Source organism: Uloborus diversus, chromosome 7 (assembly GCF_026930045.1).
Source record: "Uloborus diversus isolate 005 chromosome 7, Udiv.v.3.1, whole genome shotgun sequence".
Taxonomy (NCBI): domain Eukaryota; kingdom Metazoa; phylum Arthropoda; class Arachnida; order Araneae; family Uloboridae; genus Uloborus; species Uloborus diversus.
In genome coordinates this window covers 44,551,240-44,576,746 of record NC_072737.1, presented here as the reverse complement: position 1 = coordinate 44,576,746, position 25,507 = coordinate 44,551,240, and the positions used below count along the sequence as shown (strand labels likewise).

The following is a 25,507-nucleotide window of genomic DNA, read 5'->3' as shown; positions in this document are numbered from 1 at the left end:
TTGAATTCTTTCTTTCTGGGTCGTACCTAAGAGAAAGCTCCTAGCCTTTGCTTGCATTCCTATTGGTTCCTGATCGGTTTATAACTTTGTCATTGGTGTTTGGCTAATCCGCTGTTTTTATCTTTTAAGCTGCATGCTTATCTGCTCTTGGCTTTTGTCGGATGTCTTTTCATCCATAAGCTCATTATTTTTTGCATTGAAAAAGGCGTTCCCTGTAACGCCGAAACACGTGTCTGCTGTAATTTACAAATTTGTGCTTCTACTTACGTTGTTTGGTCTGACTTTAGAAATTCTTTAGTTTTGAAGTGTTTTGCTTATTCTTACGATATTATGACAAATTTAAAATGCCTGTTAGTTAAGCTTCCAAAAATTCATGTAACAAATGATCTATGCAGATATTTTCATCAAAACATTATTAAAACATAAAAATGTATATTTTTGGAAAATGTTTTGTAAATTACTGATTTAGAACGAATTCTTTTGTTTTATTTAATTTGTAACAACTTGAGTGAAAAGTAGTTTAAAAGATAAAACAAACAAGTTAAGATTCTCATGAATATTTGTTAGAAGCATGAAAGTTATAGTAAAGTCACTAGTGGTCTACGACCTGTTGATGCTACGACCTTACCCTTACAGGCAGGATTAGGTTTAAAAATTGTACCTCCAGGACATCCTCCTTATGTCACATATCCTATTTGCCATATTCTTCTAAAGACATGATGGTTTTTTAAATTAAATAACTACATATTTTACTATTCAATATGCAGTTAAGCCTCAATATCTCCAACTCTATTGGAGCAGTAAAAAAAAAAGAAAAAAATCATTAACAGAAATTAAGTTAGGAATATACAGTTTGCTCTCTGTTTACTGTGTATTCCTAACCTAATTTCTGTTAATGATTTTTTTCTTACTTTCAAGGGACCACAAAAAATCGTCCTTAAGTAGAAAGTGTCCTTAAATAGAATGCTTTTAACACTATAGTGGACCATCTGGGACCATGAAAAGCCGTTTTTAAATAGAAAAAGTCGTTAAATAGAGAGCCTACTATATTTTGTTTTAAGTAATTAATTGTCACTTCTGTATATTACAGAGGTATGGAAACTTTTTGCGATTGGAGACCACATTAATGTTAGGCAGGAATAAGGGGAGCCACATCAGTTGATGATTGATGAACCTATAAATGTAACTTTTAGTCATTTTTCAAGCTTTTGTGTAGTTTTATCAATGGAAACAATAATATATAATTTAGTTTTGAAATTAGGCGAAAAATTCTGTTCGTTATTTGCAATTGAATTCTTGCTAGTTAGTAGTTGAAGATTAGGATTAAAGTGAAAAGCTTTAATTAATCCTCTAAGTGAGCGTTTATGATTTGTGTTCTTAAATTAGTGATGAAATAGTGCATTAAATACTTCCTAAGAAGGAAAGTAAACAGTGGAATGCTCTCGTAGGGCTGCAGCTTCCCCACCTCTGGTAAACATTGCTTCCCGCAGGTTTGAAAAAGTGTCTAAGTATGCTAATTTTCAATTGATTGCTAATCAAAGTTCTTCTTCATAATGCATTTGATGCATTTGGGCATATTGTTTTGTAGGTAAAGAAAATGCTCAATGGGCTGTGGATAATGTTCAAGTTTTAGGCAATCATAAGAATGCTAAAGGATTCCAGGACAACTTCAATCCTATTGTCATTGAAAACTGGTTTCTTACTCAACATGGAGTTCCTAGAGCTGGATGTGCAGCAGCTGGAAGAGCTCTAACTTTTGCTGCTGATCATAGTAAGATAATTGTGCTATTCAAATTTAGATAAGGTATATCTTTACTATATATCTTTACTAATAATAAAGCTGAAAGTTTGTGTGTCTAATCTCTGTCTGTTACGCACCTAGCGCCTAGAGCGTTCTGCCAATTTGCATGAAATTTGACACAAAATTAGTTCGTAGCATAGGGGGGAGCACCTCGAAGCAATTTTTTGAAACTTCGATTTTGTTATTTTTCTATTCCAGTTTTAAGAACATTTTACTGAGCAAATTATCATAACATGGACTAGTAAATTATCAAAACATGGTCGAGTAATTATAACGTGTATGAGCAAATTACCATAACAAGGGTAAGCAAATGAACATAGCGAGAAATTCATCATCCATTATTTGTAAACATACAGGAAAACCAAAGGACCTCTTAATTTTCTACTACGGGCAAAGCTTTGCGGGCACCACTTGTAAGAAATATTTTTCAACTTGTTTGTAATACGTAATATACATACATTCGCACATAATATAAGAAGTGAATAAATACAAATACAAATACAAATGTGACGACCAGCAACAGGCTCTGGGCCCAACTAGTCCTAGTCAATTAATTAGTCCCCAATGAAGATCAATGGCCCTCTTAAAGCTATCCACTCCCTTGCTCATTACCGCCTCTTCCGGTAAGCTATTCCAAGTGCCCACGACCCTGCTAAAGTAGTAGTTTTTCCTGATTTCCAAGTTAGCCTGAGATTTAAATAGCTTAAAACAGTGACCCCTTGTCCTGCTTTCCCCGCAAAAATTTAATCCATTTACATCTTTCATTTTGATAAATTTAAATAACTGAATCATGTCCCCTCTGACTCTCCTTTGCTCCAGGCTATACATGTTAAGCCTATTAAGTCTGGTATCATAATCTAAATCTGAGAGTCCCTTTACTAATTTAGTTACCCTTCTTTGAACCCTTTCCAATACAAAAATATCTTTCTTCAGATAAGGCGACCAAAACTGAACAGCATACTCCAAATGAGGTCTTACTAAACTCCTATATAAAGGCAGAAGAACTTTCTTAGATTTGTTAGAAATAGATCTATTGATGAACCCAAGCATTTTGTTGGCTTTATTACTAGCAATACTGCACTGTTGACTAAACTTGAAGTCCTGATTTATAAAGATACCCAGATCCATAACATTTTCTGCCTGATTTATGACTGAACCCTGTAAACGATATCTCATACGCTTATTTCCATGATCTAAGTGTAGCACTTGACATTTCCCTACATTAACTGCCATACCCCATTTATCTGCCCACTTAGTAATATGATCTAAATCCTCTTGCAGCTGTTTTACTTGTTCTTCATTTTCAACAATCCCCATAACTTTTACATCGTCAGGAAAACAATTCATGCTTCCAGAAATATTTTCATTAATGTCATTCATAAATATAATAAACAAAAGAGGCCCTAAAACTGATCCCTGAGGAATCCCACTTAAAACATCACTCCAATTAGAATGATTTCCTCTCACAACTACTATTTGCTTCTTACCAGTAAGCCAATGCCTGATGTTTTCTCCTCTTTAAAAAAAAGGATTATGAACTTTACTAAATAATTGATAACTACTATTGTGGGTGCATATCTATTAACGAGCCATATGTTCGCATGAAATAGTTCATTAATGAAAATGTTGGAAAATATTAGAGAATACATTTTTTCATAGTGTTTTTACTGAAGCCACCAAACAACTGCGCCATCTTAGAGCAATATGGAAAGCTAATCCCCTCCTCAATAAAAATTAGTGTTTTAAATTTCAATCAGCTTTTATGTTCGATAAAACATGCTGGGCTACTGTATTGACAGTTATTATCTTTTCATATTCTTTTATATCTGTGCCAACAACATCTTTTTCCATTTCTTTCTGACTCACTCATATATGCAATACAAATATTAGTAAGTTAACTGTCAATTGGTGATTGCAAACGAAGTCAGCTGTCACAAAAATAGCAAACAGTGCATTGTGTATGTTATGCCAACTATCTTATCGCGACTTTGAGTTACCACAAACTTCCCAGTGAGCAACAAGTAGCTTGCAATAGATGGTTTGGCAACCTTTGACTTAGATCTTTTCAATATAGATAATCTCCATAAATTGTCATTTCAAAACAAGGAATTTTATATTGATTTTTTTTTCGAAAAAAGAGGGAGGGGGGTGATATTTTGTCTTAAGCAAGGAGTTTGATTTAACATTTTAAAATCTAATTTCACTGAAATTATAGAAATTATATTGTTTATGCATTTTCTTTTCAACTTTTTCCATTAATTATGTCAATATTTATATTATTTTTTTAATACCAACATTTTTATTTTAACCAAATCATGATTTTTTGTTTCATTCTTGGTTAGTTACTCTGCTTTTAGAATTTTCTTTGCATTGTTTTCATTTTTCACTTTAGCTGAAGAACACTATGCTGAAACTTGGGACTTTGAAATTCATTCTGCTACCTTCCTCCAATATGACATCAATTTAGGGTGTGGTTATCACAGCAATCCTTTCTCCATTCAAGTGGAATTTTCAATTGACAAAGGACGCACTTGGTCTCTCGTATCTCCACCGTGTATGCCACCAGATGTAGGATGCACAAGCTACTCTTCAGGAACTGTACATTCCTCAGATCAATTTGCTAACTGGACAAGATCTACAATTATTCTACCACAACGTGCAATGTAAGAAGATTGTCATAGTTTCACTTGGAAATTAGTAGAATTGATGATTAATAATTACATGAGTAATAAAATTTCATTTTTAGATTTTTCGGAGCTTCCAACTGGAGCTTAGCTTATGGAAGCTCAGCTCATGCACTTCTTTTCAATTTTGTGGTAATTCTTACACATTGACAGAATTCAGACTCTGCGCATTAAAATGAGTTCTGAAGAGTCTGGGACTATTGCACTTCTTAGTTGGAAATTAATCCTTGAATAAATTCATTCAACATAGTTTCTTGTTCTAGGCAAATTTAATTTTAATGAAAAGATAATTTTTCAGCTGTTAAATAACCTACAAACAGGGATGAGATTTTTCCGGCTTTTGCTGGAATTCCGGCTTTTTCTGTTGACTTATAGAATCTTTCCTCCTTTTCCTCCTTTTTTTGCCTCTTTCAGACCTTATTTTTCTCAAAAATCAGAAAAAAAATACGATTTTTTCAAATTTTCGGTCCCCGATTTCTTGTTTTTTCTATTTTCCTCCTTCGAATCTTCATCCTCCGCGATATCTGCCAAAAGCGTATGTTTTGGAATCATGCCAACGATGTCAAACACGCGCTGCGCCGAAATTTGCATGCTTCGTTTGAGATTTCAATCTTTTTGCATCCTGCAAGTATTTCAATTATTTTTAATGTTGGGTAGTTTTTCATTATATGCTACCTTATATCTGCTTATTTTATTCATCATTTCAATAATAGTTTTATTTCTTTAATTTATTTTGGAAAAAATGCAAAAGTCAAGTAAAAAATGTGGCATAGCACCAACAGTCTCGAATTTTATTGAAACTTGGCATGGTTACTTTTTTTGTGTATTTAAGAAAGGTAAAAATATTTATGGTGAATCTCAAGCCGTTTACGCTTCACAGCCTGTTAAAAGTTTTGAGATTTCATGATTAAATGAGGCTGCTGCAAGTTGTTCTTTTGATTCCGAAATCGTGTTAGGAAGTTTTTGAAGACAAATTTTGGGTTCCAATGCAAGGAAGAGATAACCAATCATTTATATACACATAAATTTATTTATTTTCAATTCTTACTATGAAAAGTATGTTCTAGTTCTACCACATAGAGAAATTTTAGATTTTTTTCTCCGTTGTAAATTTTTACTTTACAAACAGACCTAATTTTAAAATTTATGTTCTCACTTGTTTAACACTATAAACTCAAATGTTTTTAATGAAAAAAATGTATTTTTCTCTAAAAAATATAAAAAATTGACACTATTGTGTGATGCAGCCAAGATTGACCTCTGACTCCCCCAACCCTTTGTTCAGTAACTCAGGGGTTAGAAATTGTTGCTTTTTTTAATTTAGATTTATTTATTAATAAACACTCTTACAGGAAATGGTACAATGTAGCAAACTGTTCAAAATTATTACTTACACTTAATTAAATACGTATTACCTTTAAAACTTGTAAATTAGCCATTTTTTATTGAATTTTTGAATATCATGGCATCTAGGTTCTATTTTGATGCAGTTTTGGATATCATCCGTTTTGCGAAATTTTTTTGGATTTCCTCCTTTTTGCTCTCTGACCACTCTCATCCCTGTACAAAGAGACTAATTACTAATTATCAGAAGAGTGGCTACATAAAAATTCAATTTCATTTTTTATTATTAAAAAACACAAATTTTTTTTTTTTTTTTTTTCAAATGATACAATATTCATCACTGTATAGTAGGTATTATAAAAGTGGACCTAGAAAAAACTACAAATTCACACAAATAAGAAAGAAATAAAAAACAATATGTAATTTTGTCTCACTGTTCCCCCAGTAAGTGGGTAAGTGCATAGCACAAAAATATTTTCTGTTCACATTTTGACAGAAATGTAGATTTTTCCTTCTAAAATTAAACACATTTGAGGCAGTGAGAAGCAAAAGGATGTAAGTGGTATGATTAAAATTTTGGAGGTAACCAGTTCAAATGGTAAGTGACCCCCTCCTCTTTCTTGGGGCAGAAGATAGTATTAGTAGTCCTGGAAGGTGCTGCTATACAGCGTGATTTAGAAAAAAAGTTCAATGAAAGTCTACCTAGAACGTTATTTTTAAAGTTGTTTTACTCAAAGCTATAAAATGTCCACTTACATTCCATTGTTTCTCACTGCCTCATTTGTAATCACTGATTGAAAGCATTTTACAGATTAACTGCTGCCAATCTAAGGTAGCTAAATATAAATAATTTCTTAAAAGAATATTGTAACTGTGAGGGAAGCGAAATCTTTGTTGTAATGATGAGCAAAAAATGAGAGAAAATTATAGCCAAAAATGTAAAACATTAAATAAAACCAGAACCTGTAATTAAAAATGCATTCAAATATATCAGATAAAACTTGCGGGGGAAAAGTTTTTTTAAAAACTTGAAAAAGTCAAAAGAAAATCCAAAAGTTCAAAAAAGTTATCCCTTTTCCTACAAGGCACAAAAGGAAACTAATAAAACAAAAAATGACCATCAACAAACAAAAAACAACCTAACAGCCTTGATTTCCTTATTCATTAAACTTTCATTACAGATGTTCTAATCAACATAGAAAGTTCGAACAAAATTCATCTTTTGTTAAAAAAACCAAACCTTTTAATTGGTGCTAAAGTTTTTAAAAAAATGATTATTTCTTATGCTAAAATTAGGAAATTGAAGGGAAAAATTACACTTGAATTGAAATAAAAGAGCAAAATCAAATTTAAGAAAAAAAGATTCATTGATTGCATATTTCTGGTTTAATACAATTCAAATAATGTATTTTATTCCCCTTCTCTTTTAATTAGTATTGAAAAAACAGACGAACATCTTTTAATGTTGTCTTCTTAATTTAGCAATGTTACTAACTTAGTATGTGGTATAGTCGTACCCCAATTTAAAAACCTCTATTTAAATAATTTCGCGATGTAACGAATTTTCCTTTTCCCCTCGACTAAAATCTCCCTGGCAAAAACCCCTATTTACCGAATAATTTTACCAGCCGAGTTTTTTTTTTTTTTGGTTGATATGAGTTAAGAAATATTGGACTGTTTTCAATATGTTAAATCCATATTGTCCGAAGCAGAAAGACTTTTCTTGCAATCAACAATTTTTGCCGCGCGAGGGGACAACCAACAAATATTGATTCTGATGCAGAAAGCGATAATGAAACTCCCATTAAAACTTACTTTTTCAAATCCTTTTTATGACTTGGAAACTAAAAACATATCTCATGCAGCAGGATGTAAATGACACAGTATTTTCTTCTCTCCATAAAGTTGAAGGATAACTATTTCAAATCAACTGTCAAGGAAATTGTCGAACATCTATTACTCAGTAGTTTAGAATTTTAAATTAAGTAGTGGGTAATAAGTCATGAAATGCTGAATAAAGGGGTAACACTTTCTAATTATGGATATTTTTATGCGCAGTTGCTTATTAGGGGTTTAAGATAAGGTAAGTAAAGGGTTTTTTTTTTTTTAATTTCACACCCTGATATTACAAATAACTCCAATTTAACATATAAAAGTTTCGGTCCCAATGAATTTGTTTAATCGGGGTCCGACTGTATATTAAAACAAGTGGTTTGTAATTAAAAAACTAAGATTTATCTCTTTTTTAAATTTTATCTGGTGACATAAAAATTGTCTTTGCAGTTCAGTTTTCTGTTATTATTTTCTATTATCTTTAGATCTCCATCAACTCGTTTCCGTTGGATTGAAGTGATTAAATATTCTGGACATGCCTGGGCATTGGATAATGTTTATTTGGGTGATGGTTGCCCTTGGATGTGCTCTGGTCATGGATACTGTAATGGAAATAAGTGCATGTAAGTTATGATCTTTTTATGGTGTGTGTGATGTGAGTGTTTATTATGCTATTAAATTATTCCCCCTACTTTTATGTCAATCTAGCAAATTTTATGACAATACTTATTAACACAGAATATAAACAAAAAGAGGGCTGGTTAAAATGATGCACATAGCAATTGTACTGTCTGACCACGACTTGTATGTAAAGGCAAACATCCGGTTTACAGGCAGAAATGTTTTCATCTATTAGTTTTCAGGGATATCAGCTTTTGCAGAGCCTCTAAATTAAGCAGAGTCTCATTCAAATGAGTGGAACACGCACATCAAATTTTTACTTTTCCCCCTCATACAGATAGTCTTGTCTTAACTGGGTATTTGCCAATTCCATAAAATCCATGGTTAGACTGTATATTGTTCAACACATGAAAAAAACACAGCAGAATTTTTCTACAGATGATAGGCTTGATCAATATCCTTCTTTCTGTATCATAAGTGTATATGTTTGTTTTTAAAGATGCATGAAAAGAGCTCCTGTATTTTGTCATTTGAATCTCATTTTTAATAAATTCTTTAATGCATAGGAAATTCTACATTAAAATTTTTATGAAGCATTTGCAAATTAATCATGTTCTACTAGCATAAAAATAAAGCTTTCTCTTTTAATCTTGCAATATCTTTCTTTCTATATTTTGTGGTATTTTTGTTCTCAAAGATGCATGAAAGAATTTCTTGTATTTTGTCATTTGAGGCAGTGAGAAGCAAAGGGATGTGAATGGACGTTTTATAGTTTTGAGTAAAACACATTTGAAGTTCAGACCTTAGGTAGACTTTCATGAAAATTTTTTCCTTAATCATGCTGTATTGCAGTACATACCGGGACAACCAGTACAATCTCTAGTCCTAAAATATGGGGGATTTTCTCCTATCAGTTGTACGAAATCAGTTTCTTCAATGTGAGTAGAAGCCATCTATTGATACACTTTAAAGTTTTGTGTTTTTCCGCTTGCCATAAAGTTTCTCTCCTTCTTCAAACATATTCTGTTTAAATTTCAAGTCATTCTGACCTGTGATCTATTTATTACAGCATTATGAAAGTCAGATTTATAATCTCCCTGTAGCTAAATGTTTTTACAAGCGCATGAATAATGATACTCATAATAATAACACATTGTTTTGATAGTTTTTAAAAGTACCCAAGTAGCACAAATAAGGTTTAAACATTTTAAAATGCTTGCCACAATATTGACAACCATTTTACAATGCTTATATGACAAAATGTACTGCTTGGATAGCTTTTTTTTTTCCGATACTCTGGCAGTTATACATTGATGATATTTTTCTCCAAAATAGCTGTGATCCAGGCTTCAAAGATCCACATTGTGTACCCAAAGATCCTTTGCCTTGTGAGTTGAGAGATACATTTGATTCTACAACATCTAATCATACTCTTTGGCCAGAAGTATATGGAGGGGAAATCGGTTCTCGATGTGGTGTTCTTGTCAGTGGAACTGCTTTGGTATTTTACAAGGTAACATAGTCATGGTCATAATTGATTTACTTTTTGATGCATATTTTAATTTCACTGTGTGCTGTTTGTTCTTTTTTTTTTTTTGTCAGAAAAAAGAAGACATTTTTAGTAGCTTTAATGATTTGTTTCAACAGTTCATTCAAAAAGTGGTTGTGTGCATGGGGAGGGGGGGGGGGGAGATGTGCTTTGTATTTGAGATTATGTTATTAATATTGTGGGGTATTTTTCATTAAAAATTTAGTCCTGTTCATCGTTTTCTCAAAACCTACTTCTATACATTCTATTTTGGTTGCAGTTACTTCTATGTCACAAATATTTTTAAACATTATAAAGTTAAATATTTTAGAAATAATTATTTTATATAATGAATTTAAAAATCGTTGTTCTCATTAATTTTCTTTGCCTATGTCATAAACTGATCCAAAAAATATTTCATCTATTCTTACTAAGTGAGTCCCCCCTCCCTCCCCGCACCTTGTCTCTGACGATCACCAACCCTCGAAGATTGCTTCAATATTTTATTTAATTTGCAAAATTGTCTTTGAGGAAGAATCAGACTGAAATTCACGTTGTAATTGGAATAAAATTAAAATTCCTCACTTTCTATAAAAACATGGAATTTGATTAAAGAACTAGCTCATTATAATTAGAACAGTATTCAAGTTCCACCCCCATCTAAAGAAAAGAAAAAAAGAACTTCATAAAAATAGACATAACAAAATTATTTTCAAAAACCCCTGGGTTCAAAGTAACTTGTGCCAAATTTAACAGCTATAAGTGCTAAAGGGTTCCTGAGCATAGCAACTTGGTGACCATTTTGTACGTTTGGAAAGTTGATTTCAAATTGTGGCCCCCTGTAGCATTTTATTCTTAAGCTTCCGTCTTGAATTGAGTTTAGCCTTGGTTTTTGGCAAAGGTATAAATCTTTCTGTTTTCTGTTCTAATCAATTGTGAAAATCGGTTTTTCACTTCATCTTGTGCAGAGAAAAGCACTTTTGAATGGTATATTGTTGCCTCAGACTAACAGTAAGACATTTTATCCCAGAACTAAGACTATCCAGAAATAACACTAAGATATCCTACTGTTGCTTTGATGCGATGATATAATGTTAAGGAATGTGGAAAACCTTTAATCCCCTTAGTAGGTGATTTATGTGAAATTTTAGCTTAAAAAAATTAATTACTGAAAATTAATTTGAAATTTTGAGAAACCCTTTGAGCTACAAACCCCCAGGGTCCGAAGAAATTTTTTACAAAATTTCAAGATTGTAGATGCTATGGATTCTGGCCCTAAGGCAACTACAGATACAATTTCTCAATTTTTTTAGCATTGTTTGTATTTAAAAATAAAGAGAGAAATTACTCTTAGCAAAAAAACACAAAACAATCCAAACCAAACTATTACTGTAATTTGATTACAGGATGGATTACGAATGGCTGTCACACAAGACCTTGATCTTTCAGCTGCACAATATGTACAATTTACTCTGAAATATGGCTGTCACAGCTCTGTGCCTGCTACAGTAACAAGAGGAAATGGAATATTAATTCAGTATTCAAACAATGGAGGAATTACTTGGAATTTGTTAAAGGTATTTTAAATCAATTGTTCATTATTGTTTAGCATTAAAGTAACCGATTTTTCATAATTCATATAAATTAATGTATTAGTTAAGTTTTAAAAAGGTTTAAAATCAAACTTTTGTATAAAATGTTCAAACTGAAAAAAAAAAAAATGCAGTTACTGTTGGATATTTTTTTTTTAAACGTACAAAAATTTATGGAAATAAATTAAATAAGTAACATTTTAAATTATTCATCATATTATGGCTTACTGTTAGTTGAATGACATTCAAGTATTTAGTAGTTTTTTAGAATTCTTTTATTCTATTCTATGAAAAAAAAATCCTACTGATGCAAATATTTCAACTTCAAACTACACTCTAACCCCGATTTATCGATTGTCAAGGGACTGGTAAAAGTTTTCATTGCATCAAGGATATCTTTAAATCAAGGGACAGACATTCAATGCAGTCAAACTTGGACCAGTGAAATGTATCATTAAATTGAGGAAATTGTTAAATCTTATACTGTATTTGTGTTCCATCCTGTATTTATCTGTAAAAAATAATCATGACTTTATTTTAGTTTGCATTTATGTATTTTTGATTAACATATACTTTTGATTGTCTTGTCTATTTTATAACATTTATGTTAAGTTATAGTAGCTTATTGCATTGCATATACTGTATATTTCTTATTGTATTTATTTTAATAAATCTATTTAGGAACTGCATTTCTCTACCGAAACAACTCCTCAATATTACATGATACCTCTTAAAGATCCAGCTGCTCTGACCAATGCAACTCGTTTGAGACTTTGGCAACCTGTTAATGTTGGTCAGTTCATTTTCTTTCTCTGAAATTAAAAAAAAGAAATGTGTATGTTGATGTTATTTAAACCATTGAGAGGAAAAGTGGTGTAAGTCAATAAAACAAGATTTTTGAGCAATTAAATAGTTTAGTAGCCACTTTTGCACAAATCCCTACTGCAGTTCTGTTTTATGAAAACTGTTGATTAGCAAAAAGTTGAGCTTGGAACTACAGGACTTTGGTATGTAGTTAAAACTAATTTCTGATGGTGTTAATGCAAATTATAAAAAAAAAAAAAAAAAAGACGTACACCACTTTTACTCTCAATAGGTCATTGACTCATTTATAGATTAATGTGAGACAGATTCAATCAGTTTTGTTCTACTAAAATTTTCATGCAGAATCATAATAAGATTTTGAGATGTGAGTCAGTTACAGGGTTGGTAAAAAAACAAAAAAAAGGCTTTTTTTTTTTTTTGGTTTAAACCAGGTTTTTTTTTTTTTTTGGTTTAAACTGGGTTTATTTGGTTTAAACACTATTTAGAAAAACAATTTTACTTTAGGAAAATCATGAAGATTTTATCAATTGTTAAGGAATGTTTAATATTCATATTAGTACCTAATTTCTTCGTAATTAATTGAATAATTAAGAGTAAAATCTTTTAATTTCATTTCCTCATATGTAGAAATTTCCATAGGAGAATATTGTTTGAAAATCTTTATTATAAAAAATACAGTAGGTAAATGGGCCTTGGTATTATTTGATGGTATAATCATAAGAAATAATTTACTGTGAAAGTTCAGACATTATTAATTACAAGTAACCAAGAATAAATTCTCGTAAATTAATTTCCTCATAATCATAGCTATCTACCATAAATAAAAAAATAAAATTAAAATCCTGCATTCTACAACATGGGAAGTATTTTGCAGTACATCTACAAAATGAATTACAAGTCTGATGTACATTACAGAACTTTCAAAAGATCAATGCATATTTTGTTTAAAGATTTTGTAAAATGTTATAAATCATGTAATTTATCTACCTAATGTATCAGTGACAGCAATTATGGAAACAGGACAAGTAGATTTTAAGAAAATCATTATATTTTACATTGTAGACATTATTTCTCCTGGTTTGATATATTTAGGAATACAGTTTTTTTTTTTATCAAAGGAAAAAATAATTAAGAACCTCAGTATAAAAATACTGTTTTAACATATTTTAATAATGAAGACTCATAAAAAGTAATGTTTATTGATTCCTTCACCATTCATGCATGAGACTTCTTTTATAATATTGGGATTAAAAAAAAGTTTTTTGAAAGGTGAAAATTCGGCAGTAAATTTGTTTCATAAGAGCACTGAGTTACATTAATATTTTCTGTTTTCATAATTATGTATTTTCTTTTCTTGCTCTGATTGCATCGTTTACCAGGGATGCAAAAGGTGTGGAGGGATGCACAATTTTGTGCCTACTCTAAGTGTTCTTGGACTTCTTTAGTTGTTCTTTTTCTCTTGTCATTTAAATATTCCAGCTTTAAAATTTATATACATTATAAATCGCTTCAATGGTACATAATCTATCTCAAGAAATCTTAAGTAATACAAATACAAATGCGACAACCAGGAACAGTCTCTGTTCCCAGCTAGGCTGATACAAGTACATACTCCAAATGAGGTCTTACTAAACTCCTATATGATGGCAGAACAACCTTCTTAGATTTGTTTGAAATAGATCTATTGATAAACCCAAGCATTCTGTTGGCTTTGTTACTTGCAATGCTGCACTGTTGACTAAACTTGAAATCATGATTCATTAAGATACCCAGATCGATAACGTTTTCTGCCTGACTAATGCCAGAACCCTGTAAATAATAACTTGTATGCTTATTTCGATGACCTAAGTGTAGCACTTGACATTTCCCTACATTAACTGCCATACCCCACTTATCCGCCCACTTAGTAATATGGTCTAAATCCTCTTAAAGCTGTTTTACTTATTCCTCATTCCCTACAATCCCCATAGATTTTGCGTCATCAGCAAAACAATTCATGTTTCCAGAAATATTTTCATCCTTGTCATTCATAAAAATAATAAACAGAAGAAGCCCTAAAAGTGATTGCTGAGGAACCCCGCTTAAAACATCACTCCATTTAGAATGATTTCCCCTCACAACTACTCTTTCTTTCCTTCCAGTCAGCCAATTCCTAACCCAAAGTAAGGTTTTTCCTCCTATTCCTATATTTGCTAGTTTGCTGAGAAGAGCATCATGCAGTACCTTATCAAAAGCTTTTTGAAAATCAACATAAATAACATCCACACACTTTTTGGTTAACTAAAGCCAAGGTAACCATGTCATTGAAGTGCAATAAATTAGTCGCACATGATTTACCTTTCCTGAAACCATTTTGTAAACCAGTCAACAGACTTTTAGTCTCCAAGAAATTCATAATCTTAATTTTGATCAAAGTTTCAAAAATCTTACAAATTACTGAAGTCAGACTTACAGATCTATAATTCCCTGCTTTACCTTTAGACCCTTTCTTGAAGAGCCGTGTAATTAATTAGCCATCTTTCAATCCTATGGCACTGTCCCCAAGTTAAAAGAAGCATTACAAATATTTAAAATAACATCCACTAATTCCTCTGTACATTCAACTAAAATTTTTGGATACATATTATCTGGTCCTGGAGCTTTAGTTGCTTTAATTTTTTTCAAATGAAATAGAACCTCCTCCCTGGAAAATACAAAATCCTCTAGCTGTAGTGTCAACTAACAAGATACAAGCAACTTAGGTGGTCAAGCAACTTAGGTAGTAAATGAAGTCTTAGTTGAAATATGCTATACTTTTGGACTATTTTGAAATGCAAAAGAATGAAAAATTATGATAATTGAATAAATAGAAAAAGATAGCTACTTGGATTTTTTCTCCTTGTAATTTTAGAAAAACTTAGTTGGTTTGCCTTTTATATTTATGTACCTAATAGGAAAGCTGCATTGATTTTAAAAAAGAAAAAAAAAACTATTTAGCAAACTTGCACTACTTTAAAAAATATAAGTTTCTAAATTTATTAAATCTGTAATTTATCTATAAAGCTCTGCTAGTTACTTTGCATCAATTAGATTTTACTCTTTGCAATATGTAAAATTTATGAAAACATTTGGGAGAAAATGATGAAGTTTTTCAAAAAAACCAATTTTGAAAAAAAAAAAAAAAAAAAACACATGGTTTTTTGAAAAAAAAAAAACTTGGTTTAAACCAAACAACCCTGGTCAGTTATGTTGTAGAGTTTATATGCTGTTTCCTTTGTTTGAATGCTTGATTCTTCTAATTAAGTTTAATTTATTCAATGGTTTAAATTTAACTAAAATTCTATTATTTACTCTTTTTTTTTAATCATAAAAAAATAAAATAAAAAAACTTTTCCCCTATATGCATAAAAAAATTGTTTGGTATAAGTTTTTAAACATATATCTTACTTAGATGAAATGTAATTTATATGTGGTTACTTTAAACTAACTATTATGTTGAAAATTAAAGAGTTTGGTATCTGTTTGCTTCAACAGTAGTTTAGATGATCTAGTGCTTTTTTTTTTAATAGCTTTGTGCATAAAAACTTGTTAAATTATTTTTCAAATAAAAAACCTTTTAGATATAAAGGAGTTTTTGATTGGTGTTTTAATGGCTGCTATTGAGCATTTTTAAAGATGAAAAAAAGCAGAAAAAGAAGGGTGGGAGACATAAGTAAAGCACTAGGAATAAAAAGAAAATGACAAATAGCCTGTTCTTTGGTAACAATTGAGTATTTTTATGTTGTTTGGTGCTCTGTTATTGTTCAAGGAGAGCATTCAGTGCACTGCAAGGAAGTTGTGGGTGAGCATTTTTTGGTTTATGCTAGCTTCCTCACTGTTTCTTAACATTAAATGGTTACTTTTTGTTTCCTCTTCTATGTTCTCATTTGTTTGGTAAATATGTTCTTTTGTTCCCAAACAGTCACTCAAAGTGGTACTTTGTTTAAATACTTAAAACTAAGAAAAAGGCTCCTGTACAATATTGAAGTAACTTGCTGCTTCTTTTGTTTGTTTGTGCTTTATACAGTTTTTTCATTTTATTCATATTTTAGGGCGGATAATTTTGATAATTTTGATAATTTTCTTGCGTTTTCACAGCATTCCATTCTATACTAATAGGTTTCAATTTTCTGTTTCTTCAATAGGTACTGGCATCATGCAATGGGCTATCGATGATTTCTATGTAGGAGGCATGATTGTAAAGCCTAATGTTCTATATGATCCTTTAGATTCAAATCCTCAGCCAGATGCTTGGCTGTTTTGGCCTGGAGGAATGATGGATGATTTTTGCACAAGGTAATATATACGTTAACTCTGATGTGTTAGCATAATGTTTCTGTGATAATCTGAAATCTGGTTAATATCGACATTCACATCTCAAAAATATCGGCAAACGACCAAATATTTCTGAGGAATCACTAAAGAAAGTCGACATTCTCCAATTTTGGTTTTTCACTGTAACTTATGCATTTATTATTTTTCTAATATAGTGCTTTTAAAGATCGATTTTCCATTAATGTGCGAAAATTTCATTCTGATATCTTATTTTGTGTAGTCTGCATTGTGTAGTAGCATTGATGAAATGCTAATTTCATTTTATGCACTACATGAGGCTAGTTTTACGATTCTCTCTTTATAGTAAATAAAAGTAAGGTTTCAAAGAAATTTTGGAAGGAAGTCTGTGGTGGACGTGCATCCAGGAGAACCCATAGCACCTACAGCCTTGAAATTTTGTACAAAATTACTTTGAGCCCTGGGGGTGTGCACCTAGGGGTTTTATTTTTTTAATTTGAATTAGTTTTTTCGTAATTAATTTTTTAAGCTCAAATTTTGCGTAAATTGCCTATTAAAGGGGTGAAAAATTACTTGCACATATTAATATTATATAACGTTGGAAAGGGTAGAATTTTCTGCGTTCTACGCAATTTGCTTCAATGCTCTAACTTAAATACAGTAGGAATTATCTGCGTTTTTAGCTGGAACTTTTTTAGGCTTAGCTAAAATTTAGGCACTACTTTCTTTATTAAATCTGACAGTAAAAAGTGAAGGAATTGTTCAACAGTTTTCTTTTTGACACCACTGGGAAGAGAGGCTTTTTTTTTACTCCAGATCTAACTAGACCTATGGTCAAAAAACTTAGCTTCTATCTCCAAAGAAAAAAAAGTTACAAGCAGTTTTAATAAAGTTCGAAAAATCTCATTTTCATTCAAATTTTATTGATGTTTTATTTGGCGTTGCCATAGTTATGTCTTTTCGATTTGCATGTTTCTTCTTTCTTATTCAAACTTTAAGGGTTTTGATTTTAACAGAAAATTTCAGGCCCAACTCAGTTCAAGCCCCGAGCTAAAGAGCAAAATATATTACTAGAGATCACGACAGGGGCGTAGCTAAGGGGGGGGTTTTGGGGACAAAACCCCCCCCCCGAAAAGTTAGTCTCAAAAAAAAAAAAGAGAAAAAGAAGAGAGAAGAGAAAGAAAAAAAAAGAAGAAAAGGAAAAAATTCCAAGCGATTATACATACATATATATATATATATATATATATATATATATATATACATATACATATATATATATATATATATATATATATACATACATATATATATATATATATATATATATATATATATATATATATATATATATATATATATATATAAGAAGTAACCCCCCCCCCGAAAGTCGGGTCTAGCTACGCCACTGGATCACGAATATGAAAGTGACTTTTCAAACGTACAAAACTGCAGTTTTGCAATGCTCAGGAGCACCTTAGCCCTTATGGCTCTGCAAGTTCGTACAAGTTATTTTGAAACCTGGGGAAGGGGTGCTTTTTTGTTCCGAAGGGAGCTCATAATGCATTTTTAATCTGTTTCTTTCTAATTGACCATTTAAATCTTTGGGAATCAAATAAGATTGCGAAGCAATTAGGTTAGCGAGCAAGGGGCAGAGCCCCATACTGTTATAAACAAAAACTTGGCAGAAAATTATTTCTCCATTTGTTATCCTAGTAAGGAAATGCTAAGAATCCATAACTTGATGATTCCATTTGCTATGTTTTATATCACTTACAAACTGCTGCACATAACATCGTACAAGCATTATCAGTTTAAATATTAATTTGTTCATATCCAAATTAATTTGTTCATATCCCATCCTCTTTTGGCTGGGATGTAAAATTTGGTGCCTGGTTCTGCCCTGGCTACGGAACTGCTCTTACATCATCAAAGGTCATGTAAAATAGCATTTTTGATACTTCAATATCGAAAATCTTCCGGTAGTCCAGACTGACCCTCCCTTGTATCCACCCTTGCGTGAAGACCACTTATCGTCCATAGTTAGTGCATTTATGTGTAGGAAGCTTACTGGACACAAAATCCAGCATCACTTTCTCTTGCTGTCTGAGCTTAACTATACTTGGATTGATGAACTGAAACAAATAATGTTCATACCCTTTTCGAGATCTGTGGCTTCCTTACATTTAGTCTTTTCCCCAACAACTTCCTGCCTTTTAATAAAATGAATCAAGATTGCCATGTAACGTGAAAAAAGTGGTGGGTGCTCAATTTGGTTGAAAACGCGTGCTTTTTTCCTCAGCAAAAGCACGGCAGAAAGTTGCTTTGTTTGTGATGCCTCTGACACATGCATAATCACTAATTGATATCTATTAAGTTTTTGTTTAATTGGTTTTGTAACTGTCTACTTTTGAGTTATTTTTAAATTAGCCTGTTATCTTGTCAATAACATTAACTTTTTTCTTTTCTGATTGTTTTCAGTGATGAATCAAGAGATGCTATGGTTTTTGATTCTACTGAGGGAGAAAGAGCTTTGTACACCAGAGACATGACAGTTATGAATGATTATGTCATCCAGTTTGAAGTAATATATTTTTTGTATTCATAACCATAAGAGTTAATTTTTGTTATTATCTTTATTTTACTTTATTTTCTGATTTATGCTTGTGTGTGTGTCTTAACGCTCTCCACTATTAGACAAATACTGCAGCCTATTAGCAAAACTTCATATTCTACTACCCTTGTATTGTTCATGAGCAAGAAGGCTATTCTTCAATATATGACATTGAAGAATTATTGAAAACTCCAAAGTTCATGCACAATCTCCATCAACTGTGTCAAGTACAAAAATGCTCTTAAAAGACTATTTTGGATAAATAAGCATTGGGACTTCTTTGGAGTTTCATTGTAATAGTTTTTTATTTATTTTCTTTAAATTTTTTGTCTTTCATTGGTATTTAAAGTAATGTCAATGAAAACTAAATATTAATAGAAATTAACAAATATATTGCTGCAGTATTGTACTTCTATGATAATATTGTTGATTATATCATACTTATTATTAGTTCTGGATTTCATTTTTCAGCTGAAAGTTGGTTGTGGCATCACAATATCTGCAGAAGACCCAGTGGCTTTAGAATATTCTTCAGATCAGGGTCGAACTTGGGAGTTGGTTAAAGCTTCATGGCTACGTTCGGGAACTGGATCAGATGCTGTACTTCAAGCAGAAACTCCCTCCATTTATTACAGCAATAGCCATCATGAATGGCAAAGAATAGTAGTGCCATTATTTGGTTTGAAAATATGTGGGTAGGTTGATTTTTACATGTGCTGTGACTTACTTTTCAAATATTGTTCCAACCTTCAAATTTGCTTCAATTACATGTTTTTTAAATAGCAAATTACTACTCTTATTTGTATAGGCATAAAATCTGTAAAAAACTGGATTAATGTTAATTAATTTAATTTACTTGTTTAACCTTTTAGAAAACCTAGAATATTTTGTTCTCAGTTATTTGTTCAAAAACATTAGCTTTAAAGGTAATTTTTAAATTCAAAGTTTCTTTTTTCTGCAGAAATGTTCGATTTCGATGGTCTCAAGGTTATCATTCCTTGCGAGAGTCTCCATCTGACTGGGCTATTGACAATATCTACATTGGTCCCTCATGTGGTCTTCATTGTATGGGCCATGGCTTCTGTGTCAATGGAGTTATGTGTTTATGTGATCCTGGGTATGAAGGAGATTTTTGCCATAGTGTACATTCAAACCCAAGCTTATTGAAAGATGGTTTTGAAGGTATTAACATTTTTCATGAAAACTAAACTTTCCACGAATTTTTAAGTAATTGTTTTCAACTTAAACCATAAATCTGAAATTGTTTTAAACTTTAAATTATTGCATCAGGTAATAAACAAAGATGTGAAAACATGAAATACTTTGAAAAATACATATCATAAACTAACATGGTATAAAGCCAAGTTTGTCAAATGAAAAATGGTGTCTTTCTCTTTGGAGTAGAAACAAATGATCTTGTGTAATTTGCATTTAAATTGTATAAAACTTCTAGGAAAATATTGATACTTGTTCTTAAATAAATGATGTTTATATTTTTTAGAAAATAAAATAGATTCAAAGAATTGGGAACTATGGAGTGGAACGGAAATTTCCTTGAGCTGTGGCATTCTGATTAGCAGCACAAGTCTTGTGTTCACATTTCAAGGGGAAAGGGTTCTCATGTCAAGAGACTTGGATCTTACATATGTTGGGTAAAACAATCAGTTCTTGTTTGATCAAACAGTAAATACAAGCTTTCTGTACTTTATCTTTTTTTAAGTGTTTATTTATTTTTGAATAATTTATATTTAAAATCATTCATTTTGCGTGTATGAGTACTAACAGCAGAGGATATTGGCCATTTTATTTGCATAATGTTTCCTTAGAGAAACTTTTGTGTCAGCAGTCATCATTTATCCAAGCACTCGTATAATTCTTTCAACTAAATGTTGAAGATTAAATTTCCGACATGAAAGTCCCCCTGCACCTTGCCGTATGGCCCCAAAATGTTTCAAGAATGATTTTTTTTTTTTTGCTTCTCTCCTGTTAAAATGGATGTGTATTTAATATCTTCAAAAATCACATCAAATTCATTCTTTTGTTTGAAGCTATAATTACTTCTGGCTGCAAATAATGTTAGACAATTTGTTTAACGTAATCTTTCTGCAATCAAAATTTTGTTTCAGGACAGCAGTCATGAGTTTCAAAAGCACTTACATGTTTTGTTTTTTCAATTTCATATAAAATGTCTCTAACTTCTATGCAAGTCCCAAACATTTCCCAATTTCCCCAAGGTGTTTGATGAAATGAATGCTATGTGATTAAATGAATGCTATGCCTTTCTTCCGCCTTTCTAAAAGAATGGATTTTATTACCAGTACAAAAAATTCAATAAAATAAAGGCTTTTCATTTTTGTTACATGGTGGTGGTTTTCTTATCTAAAAAACTGCTCAGTATTATTTAGGTATTTCAAATAAAGATACAAAAATAGTTGAAAGAATAAGATACCTTTTAGAAGCACTTAATTCATCATAAAATAGATGCTTATTTACAGTATGTTTTGTCTTATTAGTATGATATAATATCTAAAATATGTTTTTTTCACCTCGCCCAGATCTGTTCAATTTTATCTTCGTCTTGGCTGCAAATCAGAAGCTCCATCTTCAGAAGATCAACCAGTTCTGTTCCAGTACTCAATTGATGGGGGTTCCACGTGGAATATGTTAGAGCAATTTGGATTTGGTGAAAATTCCAGAGTTTCTCATCCATCTTACATTGCTATAGAACTACCTCAACATGCTCGCACCAATTCTACTAAATTACGATGGTGGCAACCTTCGTTAAATGGAACCTTTGTGGAAGAATGGGCTTTAGATCAGGTTTAGTCATTGATTATAATTTGCATTATTTTAATTCTTAAGTTTTTTTTTTTCTCTTGATTCAGCCCTTGAGTAAAGGTTTCAAATCATTGCAGTTCACCAGGAGAGATCAAGTTTTATTAGCACGACTTCGCATCGGCCATACCAGATTCACCCATAAATACTTGTTGTGTCACGAACCAGTTCCAACATGCATTACATGTAATGCAAATCAGACAGTGTTACATATTTTAAGTAATTGCCCAAATTTTAATAAAATGCGTTTTAAATATTTTAATCATTTTCATCCATCTTTGAAGGAGTTGCTGGGGAACCTACCCCATCGCAATTTATACTCCTTCCTCCAGGAGATTGGCTACTCCTTTTTAATTTAGTGTTTGTGTCATCAAAATGTGATTTTGTCCTTTTCCTGTTAACTAAAGTTTATTTTCAACCCATCATTTTATCCATTTTTTCTGAATTTATTCTTAGTTTAAATGCTTTAAATGTTTACCTATTCCTTTCTACTTATTTTAAACTACTGAAATTTTATACATTTTTCGTCGAAACACGTTTACTTTTAATATATCCTGACTTTGTATTTATATAATTGATAAATAAAGAAGATTTTAAAAATGTTTGACGCAGTATAGCCCTCAAGGGCTCTTGCGCCATTAAAACTAAATAAACCAACTTAAGTTTTTTTAGCTCAGAAACTAAATTCAAAATAAGAACAAACTAGATTTTCAAAAAAAATTGTTTGTGCTTGAACTCTGAAACTTACACAATTGAAAGTTTTCTGTAAAAAGTAAAATGCTACGAGCACTTATTTTACCAATTTCGTGTAGATATAACAGATACAGTTATGATGATTAGAAAATAACTCATCCCAAGTGGTAGTGTTTGAGAGCACTTTATCTATTTAATGTAATACATAATTTAGAAATTGAGTTTGAAAATAGCGTTCTTACAACTATTGATTATGAATGAGATTTTACCAAAGGTGCATTATAAATTTTCAAATCTGATTTTAACCTTGAATGAAAAGCATTCACAAATAATACAAAGATTTAAAATCTAAAAGAACTTTAAAACTAAAAAAGCAAGTACAGAAAATTTTGAATTTTAAGATAGACAGTTGGGGTCTTTGAAAATTAAATTTTTATTTATTTAATTTTCTACATTTTTCAAAGTTCAAGTTACAAAGTTCAAACATTTGGAATAAATCACCAAAACGTTCAAACTAAAAAATAACAAAATAGCAAAAAAAGTTTTCAAAAACTTTTTAGGTAGTTACATGTTGTTATTTTATACATTACTTTCTTACAATATGGAAGTTCCTGGTAGTTTAAGTCTGAATACTTCATCTCAATATTTATTAAAATATCTGCAGTTTTTGGAAAGGTTCCTTGCTCTTTAAATTTCTGAAGCAGCATTTCATATTTCCTTTTCAACTCCAATTTACTGTTGCATTTACTAAACATGTTACTAGAATTAAAAGTTTATTTTATTTTTAAAATCAGATTTGAAATTTTTAAAACAAAGTAGTTTTTGATAAGGTTTCAGAAGATTATTTTTTCTCTTTTACAAGACTTAATAAGTATTTCTTCTTCATACTGTAACCAAAAGTCTTTCTTTTAGGTCAGAAATGGTTGTAGTTTTACTGTTGACTGAACTTTTTTTTTTCTTATTTCAATTGATGTTATCTATCTAAATTGATAGTTTTGTAAAACTAATATTGCTGAAAACACTGTAAATGTAAATTTTTATATCACACTCCAAGGTCCCCTGTACCTACCAGTATTTTTGGTTTAACCGGTTGGATGGGGGCCTTTGAAAACAACTCTGTTTTTTAATCCAGACCAGTATCCAAGCAGTTCTCTATAATCTTTTACAGGCTGGCATCGAACCCGGGACCCTTCGATTACGAGTCTGATGTCTTACCAATCAGGCCACCGTGGTCTTGTAAATGTTACAGCGACATAGTGTTTACCTTTTAATTTTGTATTTTTCTGGAGGGTTTATTTTTAAATTCTCTTTCTAGGTATTTATCGGAGGAGATGCAAATGGTGTCTCTACTTTGAATGATGACTTTAGCAGCACCAAAGAAGCAAATTGGGTTTTGAATCCTGGTGCAAAGTTGGAGCCAACATGTGGAAGCAAAAACAATTTCTTACATTTTAAGGGTCTGTATTTTAAAAATAGTATTATTTAGCTGCTTATTAACATTTCCAATCTGTTCAGTTTCTGTACGAAAGACAATAATCATCCTTTTTCATAACTTTGATCCATTCCTTCATGTATTCATGATAGCAATAAAATGGCATGGTAAATTAATGTCTACAGTAAAACCCCTCCTAACGGACACCCCTCAAAGGCGGACAGCCCTCTTATGCTGACAATTTTTAATTCCCCAGTTCCAATGCAAGTAACATTATTAAACCCCTGTCCTGCGGACATCTCTCTATTGCGGACAAAAAAAATTGTCCCAATAGTGTCCACATTAGAGGGATTTTACTGTACTTGTATTATCTAATGTGCTAAAGATACATGTCATGTCTCAATATTCATTTTGTGGTGATGTAAGAAGTAAATGGAAGTTGGATTAATGTGAGTCAGATGTGTATGCATGCGTGTGTGATTATAAAATTTTACATTTAAAACTTAGCTTTGAAATTCTAAAAAATATGTTTGTTTTTGAAATAGGATCTGATGACAGAAGGTATGCTGTTACTACCGATGTAGTTGTTGTTGATAAAACGTATATACAGTTTGAGTTAGTGATGGGTTGTAGATCTACTTCTGCCAACTGTTATGGTAAGTTAACTATACTCTGTGCTCCATTTTAGAATACATTTTCTCAGGACAGCTTCAAATCATAGAAAATATTCAAATATGAAAAAAAATTGTAATTTTTTTAATTATAGAAAATTTACTTATTAATGCTTATAAAAATTGAGGGGAAAAGGGGTTGAAAATTATATACTACTAGATCATAGGAGAAGAATTTTTTTAACAAATGCATAATAAATTACTATGTGTATGAGCTTCTATTGATTATTTTTAAGTTGCTCCTCTTATTTAGTTTTCTATTTCATTCATTTTGCTTCTCTATTTTGCAGGTTAAATTAATGTTTGAAATTTAATAAAAAGCATGGCAATTTTTGCTTTAAGTTAATTTTATATTCTAATGAAATGAAAAAATTTAATTTTCTACTGCAAAAATTAAAGAAATAAATAAAATAAAATAAAATAAATAAAAATAATAATAACAATAATAATAAAAAATTAAAAGGTATAACAATTTTATTTTTAAAAATTTCATTATTAATTTTCAAGAAAATGTAAAATAATTTATGTTGATGTAGTTTCAAGAAACATAAAAGTTAACTTAATCCATGTAATTGTGATTTGTGAAATAATATCTCTTAAATATCTGTAGTTATGTATAGTAGCAACTTTTATGTGTATTGGATTTGCCACTATACTCATTTTTCCAGGTTCTCAATACATATTTCTTTAGTATCACTTACCAGTATTATTTATTTCTCAATT

At 31.0% G+C, this 25,507-nt stretch overlaps 1 protein-coding gene across 1 annotated transcript in view; it reads left to right on the top strand.

Annotated features, from left to right (window-relative positions):
• The window catches only part of LOC129226678 (reelin-like), a 182,227-nt gene that overhangs the window by 142,777 nt on the left and 13,943 nt on the right, over positions 1-25,507 (top strand). Inside the window, exons 31-43 of the mRNA XM_054861308.1 lie at positions 4,194-4,464; positions 8,148-8,285; positions 9,619-9,796; positions 11,218-11,388; positions 12,085-12,196; positions 16,392-16,542; positions 19,021-19,123; positions 19,625-19,848; positions 20,115-20,335; positions 20,655-20,805; positions 21,709-21,973; positions 23,997-24,138; positions 24,659-24,769. Coding sequence (XP_054717283.1) covers positions 4,194-4,464; positions 8,148-8,285; positions 9,619-9,796; positions 11,218-11,388; positions 12,085-12,196; positions 16,392-16,542; positions 19,021-19,123; positions 19,625-19,848; positions 20,115-20,335; positions 20,655-20,805; positions 21,709-21,973; positions 23,997-24,138; positions 24,659-24,769 — 2,238 coding nt within the window. The remainder of the gene's footprint in view (positions 1-4,193; positions 4,465-8,147; positions 8,286-9,618; positions 9,797-11,217; positions 11,389-12,084; positions 12,197-16,391; positions 16,543-19,020; positions 19,124-19,624; positions 19,849-20,114; positions 20,336-20,654; positions 20,806-21,708; positions 21,974-23,996; positions 24,139-24,658; positions 24,770-25,507) is intronic.